This window comes from Ursus arctos, unplaced genomic scaffold, assembly GCF_023065955.2.
Source record: "Ursus arctos isolate Adak ecotype North America unplaced genomic scaffold, UrsArc2.0 scaffold_11, whole genome shotgun sequence".
In the NCBI taxonomy this organism is placed as follows: Eukaryota; Metazoa; Chordata; class Mammalia; order Carnivora; family Ursidae; genus Ursus; species Ursus arctos.
Window position 1 is genome coordinate 54,686,501 of NW_026622775.1, and position 22,047 is coordinate 54,708,547.

Below are 22,047 nucleotides of genomic sequence, written 5' to 3' on the forward strand. Positions count from 1 at the left end.
AAAATCTTTTTAAAAACTCTATTAGATGTAATAAATGAATTCTACTGAAGTTGCAGTTGCAGGATACAAAATTAATATAGAGAAATTGGTTTTGTTTCTATGCCCTAATCACTAAGTAGCAGAAAGAGAAATTAAGAAAACAATTCCATCTATAATTACACCAAAAAGAATGAAATACCTAGGAATAAACTTAACCAAGGAAGTCAAAGACTCATATTCTGAAAACTATAAAGCACCGATGAAAGAGATTGAAGATGACACAAACAAATGGAAAAATACACCAGGCTCATGGACTGGAAGAATTAGTATTATTAAAATAGCCACACTACACAAAGCGATCTACAGATTCAATGCAATCCCTATCAAAATACCAACAACATTTTTCACAGCAATGAAACAAATAATACAAAAATTTCTATGGAACCACAAAAGACCCCAAACAGCACTAGCAGTCTTGAGAAAGAACACAGTTGGAGTTATAACAATCTCAGATTTCAAACTATACTACAAAGCTGTAATAATCAAAAGAGTATGGTACTGGCACAGAAACAGACACACAGATCAATGGAACAAAATGGCCCAGAAACAAACCCACATTTATACAGTCAATTAATCTATGACAGTAAAGGAGGCAAAAATACAGGATGGGGAAAAGATAGTCTCTTCAATAAATGGTGCTGGGAAAAGTGGAAAGCTATACAGAAGAATGAAACTGGACCACCTTTTAACACCATACATAAAAATGAACTAAAACCAGAATATCTAAATGTAAGACCTGAAACCATGAAATTCCTAGAAGAAAACATATGTAGTAGCTTCTTTGACATTAGCCTTAGCAATATTTTTTCTAAATATATCTCCTCAAGCAAGCGAAACAAAAGCAAAAATACACCAAAATAAAAACTTTTGCACAGTGAAGGAAATCATCAACAAAACAATAAAGTAACATACTGAATACAATATATTTACAAATGACATTATCTGATAAGGTGTTAATATCCAAAATATATAAAGAACTCATACAACTCAACACCAAAGAAGCCAACTGATTAAAAAACGGGCAAAGAAACTGAATAAACATTTTTCCAAAGAAGACATACAAATGGACAAAAAACACATGAAAAGATGTTCAACATCACTAAAGATCAAGAAAACGCAAACTGAAATAACAACGTGCTATCACCTTACACCTGTCAAAATGGCTAGAATAAAAAAGACAAGAAATAACAAGTGTTGGCAATGATGCAGAGAAAAAGGTATCCCCATGCACTGTTGATAAGAACGCAAACTGGTGCAGCCACTGTGGAAAATACTATGGAGGTTCTTCAAAGAATTAAAAACAGAAATACCATAAGATCTAGTAATTCCATTACCGCATATCTGCCCAAAGAAAACAGAAACACTACTTTGAAAAGATATATGTAACCCTATATTTATTGTAGCATTATTTAAAATTACCAAAATATGGAAGCAATACAAGTGTCCATAAGAATAAAGATGTGGTATATATCTATATACATATAAGAATATTAGTCAGCCATAAAAAAAGGTTGAGATCTTGCTCTTTGTGCAACATGGATAAACCTAGAGAGTATTATGCTAAGTGAAATAATAGGAAGATCGGTAGGAGAAGGAAGGGAACAATGAGGGGGGGTAAACAGAAGGGGGAATGAACCATGAGAGACTATGGACTCTGGGAAACAAACAGAGGACTTCAGAGGGGTGGGGGGTGGGGGATTGGGATAGGCCGGTGATGGGTAGTAAGGAGGGCACATATTGCGTGGTGCACTGGGTGTTATATGCAAATAATGAATCATGGAACATTGCATCAAAAACTGGGGATGTACTGTATGGTGACTAATATTAACAAAATAAAAATTATTAATAAAAAAAAGAAATAAGTCAGACAGAGAAAGACAAATACCATATGATTTCAATTATATGTGAAATCTAAAAAACAAAACAACAAACAAACAAAAAGCAGAAATGGACCCATAAATACAGGGAATAAACCAATGGTTGCCTGAGGGAGGAAAGTTTTACGGATGGGCAAAACTGGTGAAGGGGAGGGGGAGATACAGGCTTACAATTATGTAATGAATAAGTAACAGGGATAAAAGGTACAGCATAGGGAATATAGTCAATGGTATAATAGCATATGGTGACACATGATAGCTATACTTGGGGTCAGCATAGCATAACATATAGACTTGTCAAATCACTATATTATACTCCTGAAACTAATGTAACATTGTGTGTCAACTATACTTCAATTTAAAAAAAGAAATAGACAATTTCAATTTTGGATTCAAGTGTGATGAATAAGTTATATTATCAAATTAAACAACTGTGTGCAAAAGCTGTAAAAATAGTTTTAAGAAGATGCTTATTGTTGTTACGGGTTGTGTTCCCCCCTCTCCAAAATACATTGAAGTCCTAATCCCCAGTATGTCAGAAAGTGACCCTATCTGGAAATAGGGTCATTGAAGATTAGTTAAAATGATGTCATACTCTAGTAGGGTGAGCCTTTAATCCACTATGACTGGCACATTTGTAAGAGCGAGAACATCTTGCAAACACAGACATGCACAGAGAAAAAACAATGTGAAAACACACAGTAACAGAGAACCATGTACCTGGAGTGATGTTTCTACAAGCCAAGGAATACCAAGGACCGCCAGAAAACACTAGACGCTAGAAGAGGAAGCTGTCAGAGAGAGTATCGCCATACTCACATCTTGATTTTGGACTTCTAGTTTCCAGAACTGTCAGACAATAAATTTGTTGTTTTAAGCCACTTCAAAAATAAACAAATATTGTTTTAGATGTTACATAAGCAAAAACACTTGAGCAGCACTATTTTACATATGAGGTACGACTATGTGCCCTAGGAATAAAATGAGAGCACAAGTGTCAATCTATATTATTAGATATTATCAAAATGGAATTTATTGCTCACAGGTCAAACTAATCCCAAACCCTTCTGACACCCTAACATTTTATCCAGAACCTCTCAGAGGTTCTAATGATTTGTACTCTACCTTACAGACTGCTGTTCAGAGGACTCATGGGGACTTGAGTGGTGGCAGCACTATGAGGTCTATGATCAATATACAAGAAATGTAAACTAATTCCTTTTGCTCTTCCCACAGCAAACCTGGAATGTTCAAAAATGAGAGAAAAGGAGGTGACTGGAAATTTTCTACAAAGGAGCAGGGTCCCTCAAGCCAACATGAATGAAAAGAGAATGAAATCATACTGGCTTCCAGGGCATCATTCTCATGGACACTGCTACTGATATGCCTGGACATGTGCCATGTTTGGGGGTTGAGGTCTTACGGAGGCTAAACAGCAGAGGAACTCCATTCTCTCATAAACATGTTTTATCCATAAGATGCATTCTCTACTTACATGGTTGACAGTGTCAGGCTGAGGCAAATCACTGAGAGATGAACAGTGAAAGGACCAGTCTTCCTTCTTTGCAGTTCATTAAATGAGGCACAATTGGGAGTCTTCACATCTTTAACCTATTAAGTCTCTCCATATTGGGTTGAGTCACACTTGATCTTAGAATCAAAATGTTAACCCTGTTAAATTTAATCTAGGGCATGCCACAGTGGATGACAGTCATCATTTTTTCTCTGTCATGTTCTCTTTGCTCCACATTATTGCTTGCTTTTGTTATGCTGTTTCTTATACCGTAACTCTTAGGGAGGTACAAGGCTCACCTTTGTCCTTTACTCCAATTAAGAATGTATTAAGACATAGGGGAATCCATGAATCATTTCCATGACTCAACTATTTACACTATTCTAGCTTCTTCTCTACATTTATTTTCCCCTAGAAGGTTCCTGATCTAAAATTTCTAGAAAAGAAAAACAATAATAGAAGCAGGCAGTGATATCTACACTAATAGAACTTCCTGCAAAAATGTTCTACTGTGCTATGTCCAAAGTAGAAATCACTAGCCACATACAGCTTTTGAGCACTTAAAGTGTGGCCAGTGCCACGGAAGAATTTCTTTTTTTTACTTGTAATGAAATTTAAATAGTGACTACTATAAGAGTGGCTACTCTACTGGATAAAATAGACTTTTATAGGGTTCTACAGTGTTACACCTTAGACTTATATAGTGTTTACCATGCGCCATGCGCTGTTTTAAGAACTTTACAAACACTAATACACTCAATCTTCCAATGACCCTGTAAGGTAAGTAATATTATTCCCTTTCATCTCACTGAAAACGAAATTGAAACATGAAAGGTTCAGTAACTAGCAGAAGATATCACAGCCAACGAGTAGCAGAGATAGGATTTGGACCTTGTACTCTGCTTCCAGAGTCTATATTTGTATCCATAAGCTACCTTATCAGGAAAAAATTTAAAAAGTGACAGGAATAATATCTATTTTAATAGCGTCCATTTTCTCCTTCATCTGCCACATTTTCTGATCTAATTTTCAAGCCTTAATATATAAGCAACATTCAATCAAAATGGTTCATGAATGACTTATTTTCCTCTTCCACTGCAGAGTTAATGTTTGGTAATCATAAAGTTCTTTTCTTTGGAAAACAGAAGGCATTGTCACACTCTGCAATGGGTCTGAGGAATGGGTCAAGGTAATAGAACTATTCTGTAATGAGCTCCTTCTACCAGTTTTGAAGCATCCAAAATTCAGAGACTCTCTAAAGCAAGGATATTTATTTTTTAAATTATTCCAAATTGGAACTAAATTTTGCTTACTGATTCTTGACAAAGGAAGTCGATATTCATTTCTCACGTTCGCCAACTTGGAAGCAATTAGTAGGAAGGAAGGAAAGTCCTCTAACACTTTTCAGTTATACACATGTAGAGAAGCCTTAAAATCCTCCAGGAGCTCATCAAGGGTCACCTACAGGCAAAATATTTGTCAGAAAGATCTCTCTCTTTTTTTTAAATTCATTTGAGGGAGAGAGACAGAGAGAGCACAAGCAGGGGAAAGAGTCAGAAGGAGAGGGAGAAACAGATTCCCCGTTGAGCAGAGAGCCCGATGTGGGCTCAATCCCAGGACTTCAGGATCATGACCTGAGCCAAAGGCAGACGCTCAACCCACTGAGGCACCCAGCCACCCCAGAAACATCTTTTTTTATTTAAACAATTAAACTGCTTGGTAAAATGACTGCATCATAGTTTTGTAGGTTAATATTCATTCACAGAAATCCGCATTTACTTTATTCATTTGTGAAATTAAGGTAAAATTCCATTTGGTTTCAACCAACATCTATAAATGCAAATATCTTTCCTCTTAAAAATCTACCTTGACCTTATCCAATCAAAATCACCATTTAACTAGATGCATGCCCTGAACTCATTTTTAACTTATATCTATTGTAAAAACTTGAGGGGCATATTTGGAGAGCAAGTAACAATTTATTATAGCAATACGAGTATCAACTCATTATTTAGTTCTGATTATGTGCCAATGCTGTGCTGCACTTTGTTAAGCACTTGTATTTTACCGCAGTTAATATTTAGAACAACCTGTGAAGTTGGCATTTTCATCTACATTTTATAGATGAGAGAATGAAACCTCAGAGGTAAACTTGCTTTAAGTTGCGCAGGGAGTGGGTAAAGAAATAGCTGTAGCTTGTACTGTAATCCAGATTAGCTTCCAAATTTCATACCTAAGCACAAATTTTTTCAGAATCAAAACGAGAAGTTTCTTTATTTAATTGAAATAGCATAAACAGAAAACTATGACATTAGAAATATTGTTTACTTTTGCTACAACTTCTGTTTTTTTCACTTGGTATTTTCTTTAATTTATTCACACCCTGCACTACTCCAAGAATTAAGGTACTTTATATGGGTGAAGATAACACAAGATAAAATAAATCAAAATATGGTAAAAGGAAAATAAAAACAAGAAAAAGAACATAAAACAGGCCACAAATTGTACTCAAAGATTCCTAGCAGCCACATGCGGAAAGAAAACCTCATCAGTTAACACACACATTTCACAAGGTCTATGAGATAAACAGTTATTTCAGTACTAAAACCACATAAGAACCTCTCGGTGGACTCAAAAAAGCACTATGTGAATATGACGAATAAAGCCTCTGGCCAAATCCTTACATGGACAGTGTGACGATTTTCCTAGGGCTCTTTTTCATCTGTTTCTCTCTATCCATGCATGAACAAAAGCCAAAGAAAAGGGCACTAAATTCAATTCTGTAGTAGGGCCAAAGTAATGTGTTGATGTGTCCTCACTCAGTATTGCACAAATATTACTGTTATTATGCCTTCCATTTCCTGTTTCTGTGCCAGGGTTGAGCACTGTGCTAGGGGTGCGTGTGCTACTTATCACGGACAACCTTAGGCTGTGAGACATCTTCTCCCATGTGCGTGCCACATATTCCGAGCTAGAGGGTAAGCTCTTTGAAGGCAGCAATCATGTCTTCTAACTCTGATTTTCCCACACAGTTTTCACATAGTTATTACTCAATAAATCTTTGCTAACTGACAGATATAAAAGTTATTCCCAAACTGTGGCACATGTAACATAGAAGTACATGAGAGGATTTAACATGACACATACATAGAGCATTAAATAACATTAAGTCAGTTTTAAAAAATAAAAACTCCCCCCTTCCCAAATCTCTTTAATGCTTTTGGTATCCCATTTGTAAAGGTGACTGGTTATCAACTCATGGATCCTCTTTTTCAGTTTATCAACACTATCACTAAAAGAGTATCCAACACAGTTGTTCTCTGTTTATTAGCTGTTCTACTTTAAACCAAACTAGATGATATATAAGGTGATACAGAACAATGATATATAAAAGATCACTAATTTCTACTACATCTTCATTCATAAACACAATTGCTTTATACACAGTGCTCTCGTTTTACTTTCCAAAAATAAGATAATGAGTCAAAAGCTATAGGCGCTGGTAAACAATTCCCTGATCTCAGTGGAAAGAGACTGACAGGAGTTCTTTCTAGGACCACCTGGTGCTAACAACTTTCAGGGAGCCAAGAAGCATCACAGTGAAGACCATTCAGCTCTTCTTTTTGCCCAGGAACGAGCAATGTATGGACTTAATGCCATCCCTCACCACAGCCAGATGAAGATAGCTCACTGATCCTATTCAAGTCATCTCCACGAGAAATCATCTCCACGGAAGAGTAACAGAGGACCAAGGTTAGAGAGCTCCCTTTAATTCTTCTCTTGTTGCCTCAACCTAATCTCCTTCCTGTCATGATTGAGCCATTTCAATTTCATCTGATGTATGCTATACTAGAACAGAAAGAAATTGCTCTATTGGATAGATCAGCTTGCTGTTATTATTGCTACCCTTGGAGCACAAAAAAAGTCTAATGTAAATGCACAGCTCAGAAACTTAACCATAGTTGTCTAAAAACTTTAAAAGGCCTAAGTCTTTATATCTATCCCCAGATATGCATGAAGATTTAAGAAGATTTAAGAAGTACAGCCTTGCACGGGACTGGAGGAGGTAATGCTAAGCGAAATAAGTCAAGCAGAGAAAGACAATTATCATATGGTTTCACTCATTTATGGAACATAAGAAGTAAGAAGATCGGTAGGAGAAGAAAGGGAAGAAGAAAGGGGGGGTAAACAGAAGGGGGAATGAACCATCAGAGACTATGGACTCTGGGAAACAAACTGAGGGCTTCAGAGGGGAGGGGGGTGGGGGAATGGGATAGGTGGGATAGGCCGGTGATGGGTATTAAGGAGGGCACGTACTGCATGGTGCACTGGGTGTTATACGCAAGTAATGAATCATGGAACTTTACATAAAAAACTATGGATGTACTGTATGGTGACTGACATAATAAAAAATTATTATAAAAAAAAAGAAGTACAGCCTTGCAGAAGTCATACAGGGTCAGAGGACACTGTAGGGGTTATGTTGCTTTCCAGTTACTCCATTAATAGCTACTGAGAATACAAGAAGGCATGTAACCCAAAATGATATTCTTGCCAAGTACTCCTAGCCACTGTACTCACAGCTGGTTAAAGATAACCTCTCTAGGGGGCAGCTGGCTGGCTCAATTAGTAGAGCTTATGACTCTTGATCTCAAAGTTGTGAGTTCAAGCCCCATGTTGGGCAAGAATCCTGGTTTACAACAACAGCATCAACAACAAAAATATAACCTGTCTGGAACCTCCCTAAGCATAGTAAACCATAAAAAAAAAAAATTATAAAATACTATGCAGTTAGAAAGTGACTGGGAATTCTATGTTGAAAATGTCAGAAAATGATTAGAAAGTTTTAAAAACTATGTCTCTTCATCCTGTATCTATTCTCTAGGTTTGGAGTCAGGTATGGAGAGAGGCATGAAGGGCAAGAATGTGTATTATAGCATTTAGTTTGAGTCAGTGTAAGCACATGAAAAGTTACATAATAAAATTCTACTTGAAAACTTCCATGAGATAGAATCACTTCAGCTAGGTTTTACATTCCCTTGATTATCACAGCTTGAGTCTATGAAGTCATTTCCATTCAGCCACTCACTCAGGCATTCAATCTACAAATGTTTCAGTGAAACGCTACTGCTAAAATCTTTAAGCCTTGAAATCAAACCATCTGAATTTATATCTGAGCCAGACAATTACTAACCATGAGTTCTTAGGCTATGTAACCTCTCTCTCCCTCTCTTTCCTCGTCTATAAATTGAGGATAATCATAGTACATTTATTACCAAGATGTTATGAAAATAAAAAGAGCAATATAAATTCTTAGCAAGTACTGTCCACAGAGTTAAATGCTCAACATATATTGGTCATTGTTATTCCACAAATACATGCTGAGCAGCTTCTAGATCTAAGGCACTATGAGCTAGCTGTAAGATAATCCAGAGGTGAAAAAGCACAAAATTCTTCATCAGAAAGTCTGGAATCTAATTTTTTTAAAAAAAGATATGGAAAAAACAAAAAATTGTAACAGCAGGCTGACCATCCTTGGTGTTGTTTTTTAAAATACAGGTGAGTTATATATCAAGAGAAAGGATTACTTCCAGAAAGAGAGATCATAGAAAGACTTCTGAATAAGTTCCCTCATTAGCAGAGACATGAAAGATGAATAAGATCAGTAAATCTATAGTTTAGAATCTGGGGTGAAGCATTCTAAGTACAATATATACCATGAGGTCTTCCAGGTGAGGAAAGTGAACCTAGACTAGAGAAGACCTTGAATGCCAAGCTAAGAAGTATGAAATGTACTTGTTTCCAATAAAAACACATTGAAAGCTTTTGAATAGAAGAGGGAGAGGATGAGAACTATATTTTAGGAAGATGAATGGAACAGTAGAATCTTGAACATAGCATAATGAAAAGACCAGCCATTGGCTATCGTCTTTGTACCTTTGAGAGGTGTCCCAACTAGGATGTCTTAAAGCTTCCAGCTTATCAATCAAGCATGAAAAAAAGTTATGTCAAGATTTTCATGTTAGTAAGAGGTGTCTCTTCCTTATTTAGACCATTTGATAGTGATCAGTTTCTGACATGAACAAGGGGTGCCCATACAGTTGTAGCTGCACTGTTAGTCACAGAGAAGCTGAAGACAGAAACAGGTGCAAGGAACAAGCAAGATAGGTAAAGACAAATGTCTAGGAAAAACATAATAATTAGCTAATCAAAGAACCCAAATTAGAATTCTCCATTACTTTCTCTCTAGTGGTAGTTACTAAACTTTGAACGTCACAGATAACATTGAGATTCTAATGCAATCTACAAAAAAGTATACACTTAAGATTGTTAGGGAGAATTACAATCTCGCATGAATGTTTAGCATCCATGCTTAGCATGAATGATTGCCATCTTCATGTCCATTGACCCAAGGTTAAGATTATCTGTTGTAAAAAAAAAAAAAAAAAAAAAAAGGCGTTTCCGCAGCACCGGGGGCGGGGTCTGGCAGGCGGCGGCGCTGGCTGCGCGGGGATCCGCTGAAGCCGCCCAGGCGGGCCGAAGGCTCCGTGCGGTGCGGTTGCGGCCTGCCGGACCTTGCCGACTGGAGCATGCTGCTGGCTCGCCTCAGCGCTGCGGGGTCCACGCGTACCGCCTTTCGCGGTCGCCCGGAGGTGCCTGCACGCGTCGGGGTCACGGCGGCCCGCGGACAAGAGCGAGAGGACCGGGGACCCGCCCCGCGCCTTCGACCTGGCGCTGCTCGAGTTCCTGGTGTGCCCGCTCTCCAAGATGCCGCTCAGATATGAAGCATCGACAAATGAATTGATTAATGAAGAGCTGGGAATAGCCTATCCAATTATTGATGGGATTCCTAATATGCTACCGCAGGCAGCTAGGATGACACATCAAAATAAGAAGAAGAAATGGAGCAGCACTAGATCATAATTAAAAACAGCAACACAACTAAATTTTCTTAATACCACGTACCTTTTTAAAAGTCAGAGTGGCAGGTAATAAGTGGGGGAGAACAATGTTTCTGTCTCTTCCTACGTTGACTGTCCTTATTCCGTTGGTCTCTCTAGCAGGACTGTGGAAGAAAAATTTCTTCCACAGGACTGCACTAGCACAACCAGCCTGTGCTTTTACAGTCTGCTCCTGCCCATTACCATACCAGTTTATGTGTTCTTCCACCTTTGGACTTGGATGGGTATCAATTCCGGCATAATTAATACAACCAGAGCCAAGATGATATTTAATGATATGTCGTGAGTGTCTATCTCTGAACGCTCAACTACATGAAAATACTGGAAACCCACTTAAATTGCAGGAAAGGTGCTTTGCCTTGCTTCTCTCAGAGGTTTAGGGCTATGGGAGGCTTAAGCTGCAGAAGTTTTATTGTACTTTTTGTTCTGCCCTTGTTTTTTGAAAATTCTAATTTATAACTACTGTATCAGAAGAAACACTTCAACAGAGTTGCTTGTTGGAAATTAACAGTCCCAACCATCACCTGATGCCTTTCTTACCCCATTCATCTAAAAATTAATAATTAAAATTTTATATGTTTATTTTAGATTCAAAGTATTTGGCAGAGTCACATGTTAAGGATGACTGAAATAATTCCAGAGGAGTTATGCTGGAGTAGTTGTAGAGAAATGTATTTGAGCTAGTGTGCTAGAAAACTACAATAAAATGGAAATTTTGTGTACTTGCAGAAAAAAAAATACGCTGAATTCTATGAAGATTAATTGAACCACTTTTCAGTTGTGATATACATTAATTAAATTCCTCTAATAGGCAAATATGGCTTTATCCTTAAAATATTTAGTGCAGCACATTAAGTGAAAACGATCAAAATAAACATCATGTTTTACAGAACACAGGTGCTTCTCTAAATCATTGTCTCTCTCTTTATAGAGTACTGAAGAGAAAGAATATCCAAATTAATGGATACATGATGATTGGAATATAGATAACTTTAAAGGAAAATATAAAAACCTCTATACTTCTTCTATATTAAGCTTACCAAGTCTAACTTCATGACTGATTTATGTGCAAGTAGTCTAAGAAATCTGAGACATAGGTCAGACTTTATTTCAGAAATGAATTTTTTTTCATAATTTTATCTGCCTGTTTCCAATACTGTTATACTGATTATAGCCACCTTAAATAATAAATATGCAGATTATGTAAGCAAAAATTGGAGCCAGTTACCAATAATTTAGATATTTTAAGCAAAAATAATTCCTCAGGTCTAAAAATTTATCCTTAAGCACATGGGTTTAGGATTTAAACTGTAGGAGTTTGAATCCTAGCACCATCACTTCATAGCCATGGATTCTGGGCAAGTCCCTTAACCTCTCTATGCCTCATTTCTTCATTTTAAAATGGAGGACAATAACAGTACCTTCTTCATAAGGTTGTTAAGAATTAAGGGAATTAATATATCTGCCATATAGGAAACACTATGTAAGTGTTTGTTGTCATTGTTGCTATTATCGTGGTTGTTGAAAAGCCAAGTCTGGTACAAAACAATACTCGATATCCAAATAATATGGCTTTGTTGTTCTTATGATGACCATCTAGGGGGTGGAACAATGTTAAGAAACCTCAAGGTCAATGGCTGTATCCAGTTATTTCCTGTGGCTTTACTTCTTGGATAAGGACAAAGAAAAATGAAAACAGTATCACTTCAGATGACACTTGAGAATTTTTGGATATTTTCCTACACGGTTTCCTACCTGGCTGTGGGAGACCTTGATTTTCTTTTGGGGAAGAGGTCTTTCTTCTGTCTTCCAAGAAATATATGTTCAAAAAAAAATTTAGAGAAGTTATAGTCTCTGAAGTTTCAAAGATAAGGCAAATTTACCTGAAAGATATAAATGTTATAGAAATAACCTTAAACACTTCAGACCATGTAGGTAGTATACAATTCATTCAATATATAATAACTATTCTGTCCAAAATGAAACCTACACTTACTTAGTGAGAAGCTTAGTGTTTCTTATGGTAGCTGAAAAAAACAAAGGAACACTGGATCATGATAAAGAAATGCTCCCCAAATTTTCCTCCAATCTCTCTGGCAAGAATTATGAACCTAGTAAAGAAAAAAAAAATCTATCAGTTGAAAAGCTGATTTGCAAATAGTAAATGGAAAAAACACAGAAGCATAAAATAGTCATGCAGTTTCATATAGTTGATCAAGCCTAAATAAAGTGAATGGTGATTCAGGCAATACAGACCACTGATACTTAACTCTTCTTCAATCTCCACAACTAATATGCCATTAATTCATATAAATTCCAATTCTGAAGCCAATTTTGAAGCCATGTCTTCCTCTCCATTCCTATTGGCATTCAATCTACCACCACCTGGATTTCTACAATAGCCTCCCGATTGTTTTCTTTGGTTCCACTCTTTCTCTATACACTTCATATTGTAGTCATAGAGGATTTTTACCCTAAGTCAAATCAGGCCATGTCACTAATTAAAGTTCTGCAATGTCTGTTTAAGCACTTAGAGCAAACTGTAAACCACTTATCTCGAAGTGTATCACCCTGCATGATCTGGCCCCTGCCCACGTCTCCAAGTTCACTTCAGCCTACTCTGTTCTCTTGTTCATTCTGCTCTGGACATACTGACCTTGTTTCCATTCCTTGAATATACCTGTCCCACCTCAGGGCCTTCCCATATACTACTCTCCCTCCACTTAAATCCTCACCCATCTCTCTTCCTGACCATTCCTACTTATCCTACAAAGCTCAGATGATGGTCACTCCCTCAGAAACACCTTTCCTGAGCACCCACACCACACCGTCCTTACCTCTCATTCTGCCGTTATTATGGTCACACAGACTAATCTTCTTCATAGTTCTCATCACAATGTCTACTTACATTTTCATTGGTGTGTTTCCTGGTTTACTCTTTCCCTAAATCAGAAGGTCATTACTGGTATACCAAGGAAAAAGCAGAATGCCTAACAAACAGCAGGCACCCAATTCATATTTGTTGAGTGGATCAATTACTTTTCACCAAATAATACAAATTAAGACTTAGAGAAGAGGCTCAAAATTTGACACAAAATAAATTAAGACACTTGGGACTCTCAATTGGAAGTATTTACTACCAGAGACAAATAAATAAATAAATAAATAAATAAATAAATAAATAGGCCAGTATATTTTTTTATCCTTTCTGACTTTGATCTGGTTAGGTAATACACCACTTTACCAAATGTTAACCTTTTATTTTTTTTTATCAGGTAGCAATTTCTCTGAACTTTCTAAAATAGACATTAATTTGCAAAGCCTTCCTGTAGGCAAGTTTACACATGTATAAATCATAAAAAATGAGTTACCCAAGTTTTTTTCTTTTTAAAAAATGTTTATTATTGAAGTATAGTTGACATACAATATTAGTTTCCTGTGTACATGGTTTGATAATTCTATACAGTACACACAATGTTCACCACAATAAGTACAGTTTTCATCTGTCACCATATGACATTATTAAAATATTACTGACTATATTCTCTATGCTGTACTTTTCATCCCCATGACCTAATTTTATAAGTGGAAGTTTGTATCTCTTAATCCCACTCCATTATTTCACCCATCTTCCTACCCCCTCTCCCCTCTGGCAACCACCAGTTTGTTCTCTGTATTTATGAATCTGTTTCTGTTTTGTTTTGTTTTATTTGTTTTGCTTGTTTTTTAGATTCCACATATAAGTAAAATCATAAGGTATTTATCTTTCTCTGTCTGACTTATTTCACTTAGCATAATACCCTCTAGGTCCATCCATGTTGTCGCAAATGGCAAGATCTCATTTTTTTTTTTATGGCTGAGTAACATTTTATTGGATAGATATAGATATCTATATATTGATATAGATATCTATATCAATATCTATATCTTGATATTGATATCTATAGATATCTATACCACATCTTTATCCATTCATCTAATGATGGACATTTAGATTGTTTCCATATCTTGACTAGTGCCTCTTGAACATCAGTCATAGCAACATTTGTCTGGATATGTCTCCTAAGGCAAGGAAAACAAAAGCAAAAATAAACTCCTGGGACTCTACCAAAATAAAAAGCTTTAGCAAAGGAAATCATCAACAAAACAAAAAGGTAACCTACTGAATGGAAGAAGATATTTTCAAATGATATATCCAGTAAGGGGTTAATACCCAAAATACATGAAGACTTTAAATAGCTCAATACCAAAAATGAAAAAACAATCCAATTAAAAAATGAAACTTGCAGAGTTGCCCAAGTTTTAACATAATTGTGCTTATGCATTTTAAAACGAGACCACAATTCAAGCTTCCAGATTGTGAAGATCAAGGGTTTTGTCTTGTTTTGTTTCCATTTAGAATGGGAATGTTCAAGGTCACCAAGACATAACACAGCCCAGTGAATAAAAAATAAATAGAGGATTTACGGGTCAAAAAAGCAGAACAACAGCATGTTAGCCTGCTCCTAATTTCACACAAAGAAAAGGTAGACTAACTATAGGTTTGTCATCTTGTTCTCTTTAAAGTTGAAATTGTTTGAACAAAGAAATTCTTGCATTCTATTTCATCTCCTTCAATTCATGTTGGTAATAATATTGCTATGTCCCACCAGATCTACACCACTCTCCATTTTGCTCTCTGACCAAGGAGTCTAATTTTGGGCATTGGCTCAACTGACCTCACTCACTCTTTGGCTTCTATTGGGTTTGGCCACTGGAAAGCCCAGGCAAGAAATGGGAAGGACATAAAATAGGTCAAGGTCTTTATTCTATTGTCTCCCTCCCTAGGAAGTCAACCTTGGCTGTTATGTTCCCCCATAAAGGTCATAGCTCTTCCCAAAGAGGCCATATTTATTTACAAACCCTCTCTCTTTCTGAGTTCCATACTGCTTCCTCCTCTCTTTATTCCTACAGATAATAGTAACAGTGAGGGGCTGGTACTATTTCTAGATTACCACATTTCCCTCATGGTTTTCCTCACATAAACCTTTGTAAACAGCCTCTATAAAAACACTTCTCTAAATAGTATGCAATTTGAATATGCAATCTGTTTTCTGTTGGTACACTGGATGACACCACACGACAGTTAGTGTTATACCAGATAGTTACTAGATAGTCAAAATCATAGAGCCCCACATTTTTCAAATTAGAAATTACTGGCCATATGAACACTAGGACATCAACACAGAGACATAACCCTGAACCTATCTCATCATATCTAATTGTTTTCACCCATTTTTAGCAATGAAGAGTAAGAAGCAGAATTTCAAAGCGTGCAGGCACCATAATAAGTACCTAAAAATATGAACAATTAATGTAGCTAACTTTACTGGGCATTTATTTTGTCAGGCACAGTAATAAGAAACTAAAAACTACAAGTTTATGTCCCACTATATGTACTTACTGATAATTAAGATAGAATATTGCTGTTGAGGGAAGTTTCATTCAGATCACAGTATATCTTCGATATTTGTAATTTAAGTCCTTCTATTGATGAGCATTTAGATTAATGAAACTGGAAAAGCTTATGCTCTATAATGGTTGCTTTACATTTTGCTTAGTCTTAATTGTTTACCTGTAAGTTCAGTAAGGGGAAAAAAAACTCTATGATTTACCTAACAACAGAAACACAGATATTTTTAAGACAAGTTTATTATGAGTATTCTTTTTTTATAATATTTTTTTATTATATTATGTTAGTCACCATACAGTACATCCCTGGTTTTTGATGTAAAGTCCGATGATTCATTAGTTGCGTATAACACCCAGTGCACCATGCAACACTATGAATATTCTTAAATATTATTTATAAGAACAAGAATTTTGAATGGAAAAAAGAACTTGGGTAGTTATTTTATAATGTTTTGGGTTTGTTAAATCTACTTGAATCCCTTTACAAATTAGGATGCAATATAATAACCTATCACTTGAAATTTCAAGTCATAATGTAAGTGTCCTTAGGGAATATTGATCCTAGTTCTCACTCCTTAGAGTAGAACAACCTTAACTTTTCCCTTTAACAATTACATTTCTTATAAATTTAATGAAATTATTTCCAGAAGGATTTGTGACTCTGTAGATTCCCAGTAAAAGAGATATATATAAGTACTATTATATAATTTAATTATAAATTCATTAATATGTCACACCTGACAGTTTAGGGTGTTATAATGGCAATCTATTGTGAAAATACCACATAGAGCTCTGCCACATGGTTAACATTTTGGTAAAATGATTCTCAACAGTGCTGCCACTTAACCAAGGGTCTGACTGACAAGAAAAAAGACCCATTAGTCACTTAAGAGAGAACAGACATAAAAACCTCAAAGGACAATAGACTTGGTCTGCCAGTGTATTGTTCAATGAGCCTAGAAAGTTTAACCCCTTTCTATCCCTCAGTATTAAATAGCTATATTTGAGTTACTTGACTAAATAAACAGGCTTAAGTGATAACATTTAGTGAACAGCCGACATAAACACAGCTTCATCCAAAGGAAAATCCAGGAAAAGGTCCCCACACATCAGAAAAAACTTCCCACACGATCAAGCATAAAGAGAAGGTGTGAGTCAGTAAAGGCAGATGCTTCTTTGAATCTAAGCATAAAACCTAATCTGAGAGCAGACATCAAAATCTGAAGGACTTTTTCTTATTCCTAGTTCTAAGGAAAGTGATATTATAGCCTTTGAAACTGAAAGGAGAAAATGCAACTTAAAAAGTAAAGTGAACTAAATCTACCACATGGCCATGTGAATTATTTTTAAAGGATTCAAGAATGAAAGAAAATTCAAGTCATTTGAGCACTACCTTTTCTGATGCAACAAACACAACCATCCCTTCATTGCTCTCTTTCAGCACTTTCTCCATGCAGTAGTAGGAAGCATAGGTTTTGCCTAAAGACCTTGGGCAGCAATCACTGCTGACTCATTACTACCCACAACATCAGGGAGCTCACTGCAGGATTCAGAGCACCATCTTTTGTCAAGAGAGTGAAGAGCATTATGCTACATCCAGAACTTTGAATCTCTCAAGATTAGGTATGGTAAACATTCAGAGGAATGATTCACGAGAATGCCTGATTACTGACTGAAGTCATTACTTCAGAAAAGAAATTTTGTTTTACATTTTGGCCTGGAGGGAAGATTTTCTTTCTGCAAAATGGAAAGTAAGGCTGAGTGAAACATCCTTTTTAGTTTTCTAATTATTTGGTATTTCATAAGTACAGAAAAAGTTTTATAAAATTGAATTCTAAGAAGTTAGTAATGCCTCATCAGACTAGCTTCACATTTAGCTAGATATCAATATATCTTCTCCTGATGATGAAAATAAAAAGGCCAAGAAGGAAAAAAGTCAATGATTCATCATTCTCTAGTTACATTCTTTGGACACAGGTGAAAACCATCTACTACCTTTCAGGACATGCGAGAATGTCTCACAGACATTCACCACTAGGACCCATGCTTGTATCACATCAAAATGATGATGACTAGTCAAAGAATCTTAATACTATGTGCCTGCTGTACAATAGGCAGGAGATGGGAAAACATACCTACCTATCCACACTCTTTGCTCAGGTCCCCTTCCAGAGACATGCTACAGTGAACTGATTAGAAGAATTATAATTTATGTAGGAATAATGAAGAATATTATTACTCTCCTGCTTTTGGAAAAACAGCAAATCAGGTTCTGACTTCCTACATAGATATATTTTATTCTCACCTGTTAATATTTTTCAATTTTAAATAGATTTGTTTAAGAACAACTAAGATAGTGGGAGTCCAGAATACAACTGTCTATGGATTCTATACACCTTTCTCTTCAGTTTAAATGTTTTGGCCCATTTTCCCACAACTCTTCTACAAAAATCCCAGACAAAATTTACTGATCACTTTAGAAAAAGTTAACTTTCAAAAAAATGCCTAAATTGGATGGTGATTGTTTGTATTACTAGCAATCAAAGAGCAAAGAATGCACAATCAGAATTGTCTTTCTTATCCAGTGATAGACAGTGTTTTTGGAACCTAGATATGAACTCCTAGTTTAGACCACCAAATTTCCCTGTACATATATACACTGACATACAAGTTTTTCTGTTATCATAGGCAATATTTGGAAGCTCCTCCAGGCTAATGCAACTCAAAGATGTCTATGTGACTCAATCAAAGTACCCACAGTTGGTTTTTTTTTTTTCCTTAAAGCCTTTACTTTGAGAAAATTATGGAAAAATCTTACACGTACACATGGAAAAGTAAGACATGATCACAGTTAAAAGTGAAGACAATCTAGGGGTGACTGGGTGGCTCAGTGATTTAAGTGGCCAACTCTTGATTTGGCTCATGCCTCGGTCATGATCTCAGGGTCCTGGGATCAAGCCCCACGTCAAGCTCCACACTCAGCTGGGAGTCTGCTTGAGGATTCTCTCTCTCTAACCTTCTCCCTTTGCCCCTCTCCCCACTCATGTGTGATGAAGACAATCTAACCAGAAAGCTTTAATGTCTGTTAGCTAGTGTTAAAACTCAAGTTCTGAGTGTGACATGCTGCAAGGCTGAAAGAAATAGTAATTACTACTCCTCTCCTTCTTTGTGCTCTTCAACAGAATCCACACCAACCTCCTCATAGTCCTTCTCAAGGATAGCCATGTCCTCCCAGGTCTCAGAAAACTCTTCCTCCATTCCCTTACCCACATACAAGTGAAAAAAGGCACACCTGGGATATACAGGTCAAACTTATGGTCCAGGTGAGCCCAGGCCTCAGCAATGGCTGAGGTGGTGTTCAGCATGCACTCAGCTTGCTGTACTTTGGCCAGGTCTCCACCAGATACCACAGTGGGAGGCTGGTAATTAATGCCAACTTTGAAGCTAGTGGGGTACCAGTCCATAAACTGAATGCTGTACTTGGTTTTGATGGTAGCAATGGCAGCAATGACATCTTTGGGAACCACATCGCGACAGTACAACAGGCAGCAAGCCATGTATTTACCATGGCGAGAGTCACATTTCACCACCTGGTTGACTGGCTCAAAGCATGCATTAGTGATCTCGGTTACAAACAGCTTTCATGGTAGGCTTTTTCAGCAGAGATGACAGGCACATGTGAGCAGGGGGAAGTGAATGTGGGGATAGGACACCAGCTTGATCTGGAATTGTATCAGGGCTCCATCAAATCTGAGGGAGGCAGTGATGATTTATATATCAGATGAAAAGTCAACGAGGCATCTGGGTAGCTCAGTCAGTTAAGCGTCTGCCTTCGGCTCAGTCATGATCCCAGGGTCTTGGGATTGAACCCCACATCAGACTCCCTGCTCAGTGGGGAGTCTGCTTCTCCCTCTCCCACTGCCCATCCCTCCCCAGCTCATGCTCTCTCTCACTCACTTTCTCTCAAATAAATAAATAAAATCTTTAGAAAAAAAAAAGAAAAGAAAAAGAAAGGTCACATTCCACAAGCTTGTAGTTGACCTTTTTGATGAAACAGTTTCAAATGACATTATGCAAAATTAAAAATTTTATGTAAATACAACATGTAAAGATTCAGCAAAAAGAAGCTGCAAAACCAAATTAATTTGAAAAATATAATGATTGTTGCCATTACTTGTCACAAGTCAGAAATAAAATCCTGGATCTTAGAATCTGGGTCTTTTCTCTCATCTCATATCAAGTAATGGCCCATGTATCATAGTGGAAACTAAGCTGGTCCATTTTCACTTCAACATTTATTCTTTTTCTTATCATCTCTTGTTATATGCTATGATTTTAATATAGAGTTTTATCTGAAATCATCTTAAACATAAAATTGAAAAAACATTTAATAAATATTTACTGAGCACATCCAAGCATAAGGCATTTTTGCCATGCTGTTAAACAGTGTAATATTTAAGCAAGATGAGTTTTATCACCTAAAACATCATTTTGGGATAAATAAAAAGGCAGATATTAATGTTGAAAACAAAGTACATCCTGGATTTGGAGGCTAGTAGCCTATTAAAGACTATTCTTAGCTCTCACTACAATTTATAGATATGGTGCCAGATATTGTTACTAAGAAGCTTCAAAGTGTCATCTGGAAATCATTTGATATTTAATCTGTGCTTCCAGAAAGTGTCCATAGCAATTTTCTAATTCTAATATACTTCAAATTTTGGTAACTAGGTTACCAATAAATAGTCTCAAATCTGTTATATTATTAGAATCAGTAAATATGTTCAGTTGATAACTCTACCTGAGACACTTCATTAACACCAATTAATTTTTCTACTACATTAAAATTGATTAAAAATTAAAAGTAATGAGGGGCGCCTGGGTGGTGCAGTCACTAAGCATCTGCCTTCAGCTCAGTGCGTGATCCCGGCATTCTGGGATCGAGCCCCACATCAGGCTTCTCTGCTAGGAGCCTGCTTCTTCCTCTCCCACTCCCCCTGCTTGTGTTCCCTCTCTCGCTGGCTGTCTCTCTCTGTCAAGTAAATAAATAAAATCTTTAAAAAAAAAAATTTTAAAGTAATGAGACATTACATTTACCCTCAGGGTTGGAACTAAAGGTCTGCCAAACCATTAAAACCTAAATTCTTAAGGCTTTGGCTATAAATTGATTATCTTCCTCTTCTAAAATCTCTGGGTATTTCTCCAGGAGCTAATAGATCCTTTTTGCCATTTGAACAGCTACAGTTAACCTTTTGAAATTTTGCCTTGTTAAAGAAACAATAAATTGTTATAAAGAGCATCAGAAATAATTGCTTTATCACATGTCAATAATCTAGTCAACCAATTAACTTAATCTAATTAAATTCAATTTTGCTTGCCTTTATCAGAGGTTATAGAGCATTAAAAAACAAACAAACGAACTTGGGGTGCAGGTGGGTCAGCCCATTAAGCATCCAAATCTTGATCTCAGCTCAGGTCTTGATCTCAGGGTGGTGAGTTCAGGCCTAGCAGGAAGCCTACTTAAAAAAAAAAAAGCTAATGATTAAGTAAAATTAATATTCCATCTATCTACACTTCCCCATCATCTTAAATAACTCTGAAATAGCTTTGTAAATGTAGGCAAAAAAAAAAAGGAACAAACTCTGTAATTCATAGCAGAAATAAGAATCACTTACACTCAGCTCTGAACAAGTTTCTACAAGAAGATAACATAATATGCCTATCTTCTTTTCTACACGCATAGAAAAAATCCTATGACTTTAGTTATCTGATCAAAACAGAAGCAACATTTTCCAAGGTCTATTCTTGGCCATATATGGTATTTGCATTTATGAAACAATCAGCAGAAATTCTGAATCATGGAGGGCTAAGATAGAAACTCACCACATCCCAATCATTCTATACGAACTTTCATGTTCCCATCCTCTTTATTTCTATCCAACTACTAAGCATTTAATATAAGGTCAGGGCTGTTATAATGCCCTCTTTATTCAACAAATATTCCTGAACATCTGCTTATGCAGAAGGTAGATGTATGCTTTAAGAAGGTACAAAGGCATTTAAAACAGTTCCTACGTCCAGGGACTTTCAGTCTGGTGGGTGAAACAAAGAATGCTCTTGACCTGGACAATTACGAAATAAATTTATAATTAAGAGTCCAACAGGAGATAGATGCATTAGGGTTACACAACTGGAGTTGAGAAGC

The 22,047-nt window shown here is 36.5% G+C and overlaps 1 protein-coding gene and 1 pseudogene across 1 annotated transcript; one reads left to right on the forward strand and one right to left on the reverse strand.

Annotated features, from left to right (window-relative positions):
- Positions 1–7,439: 7,439 nt before the first annotated feature.
- On the forward strand, positions 7,440–10,509 carry LOC113245481 (protein preY, mitochondrial-like). Its single transcript, XM_026485612.4, has 2 exons — positions 7,440–7,495; positions 9,954–10,509. Exons 1-2 carry the CDS (start codon positions 7,440–7,442, stop codon positions 10,351–10,353), a joined length of 456 nt encoding a protein of 151 aa, XP_026341397.2. The 3' UTR covers positions 10,354–10,509.
- An 8,483-nt stretch (positions 10,510–18,992) lies between these two features.
- LOC113245482 (tubulin alpha chain-like) lies at positions 18,993–19,612 on the reverse strand (annotated as a pseudogene).
- Between the last annotated feature and the right edge of the window lie 2,435 nt (positions 19,613–22,047).

Bases quoted from the DNA above. Each gene is read 5' to 3' on its own strand.
- LOC113245481 (XM_026485612.4), top strand. From the start codon at position 7,440: ATGCATGAAGATTTAAGAAGATTTAAGAAGTACAGCCTTGCACGGGAC. The intron at 7,496-9,953 runs GTAATGCTAAGC...GATCCGCTGAAG, and splicing joins CTTGCACGGGACTGGAGGAG to CCGCCCAGGCGGGCCGAAGG.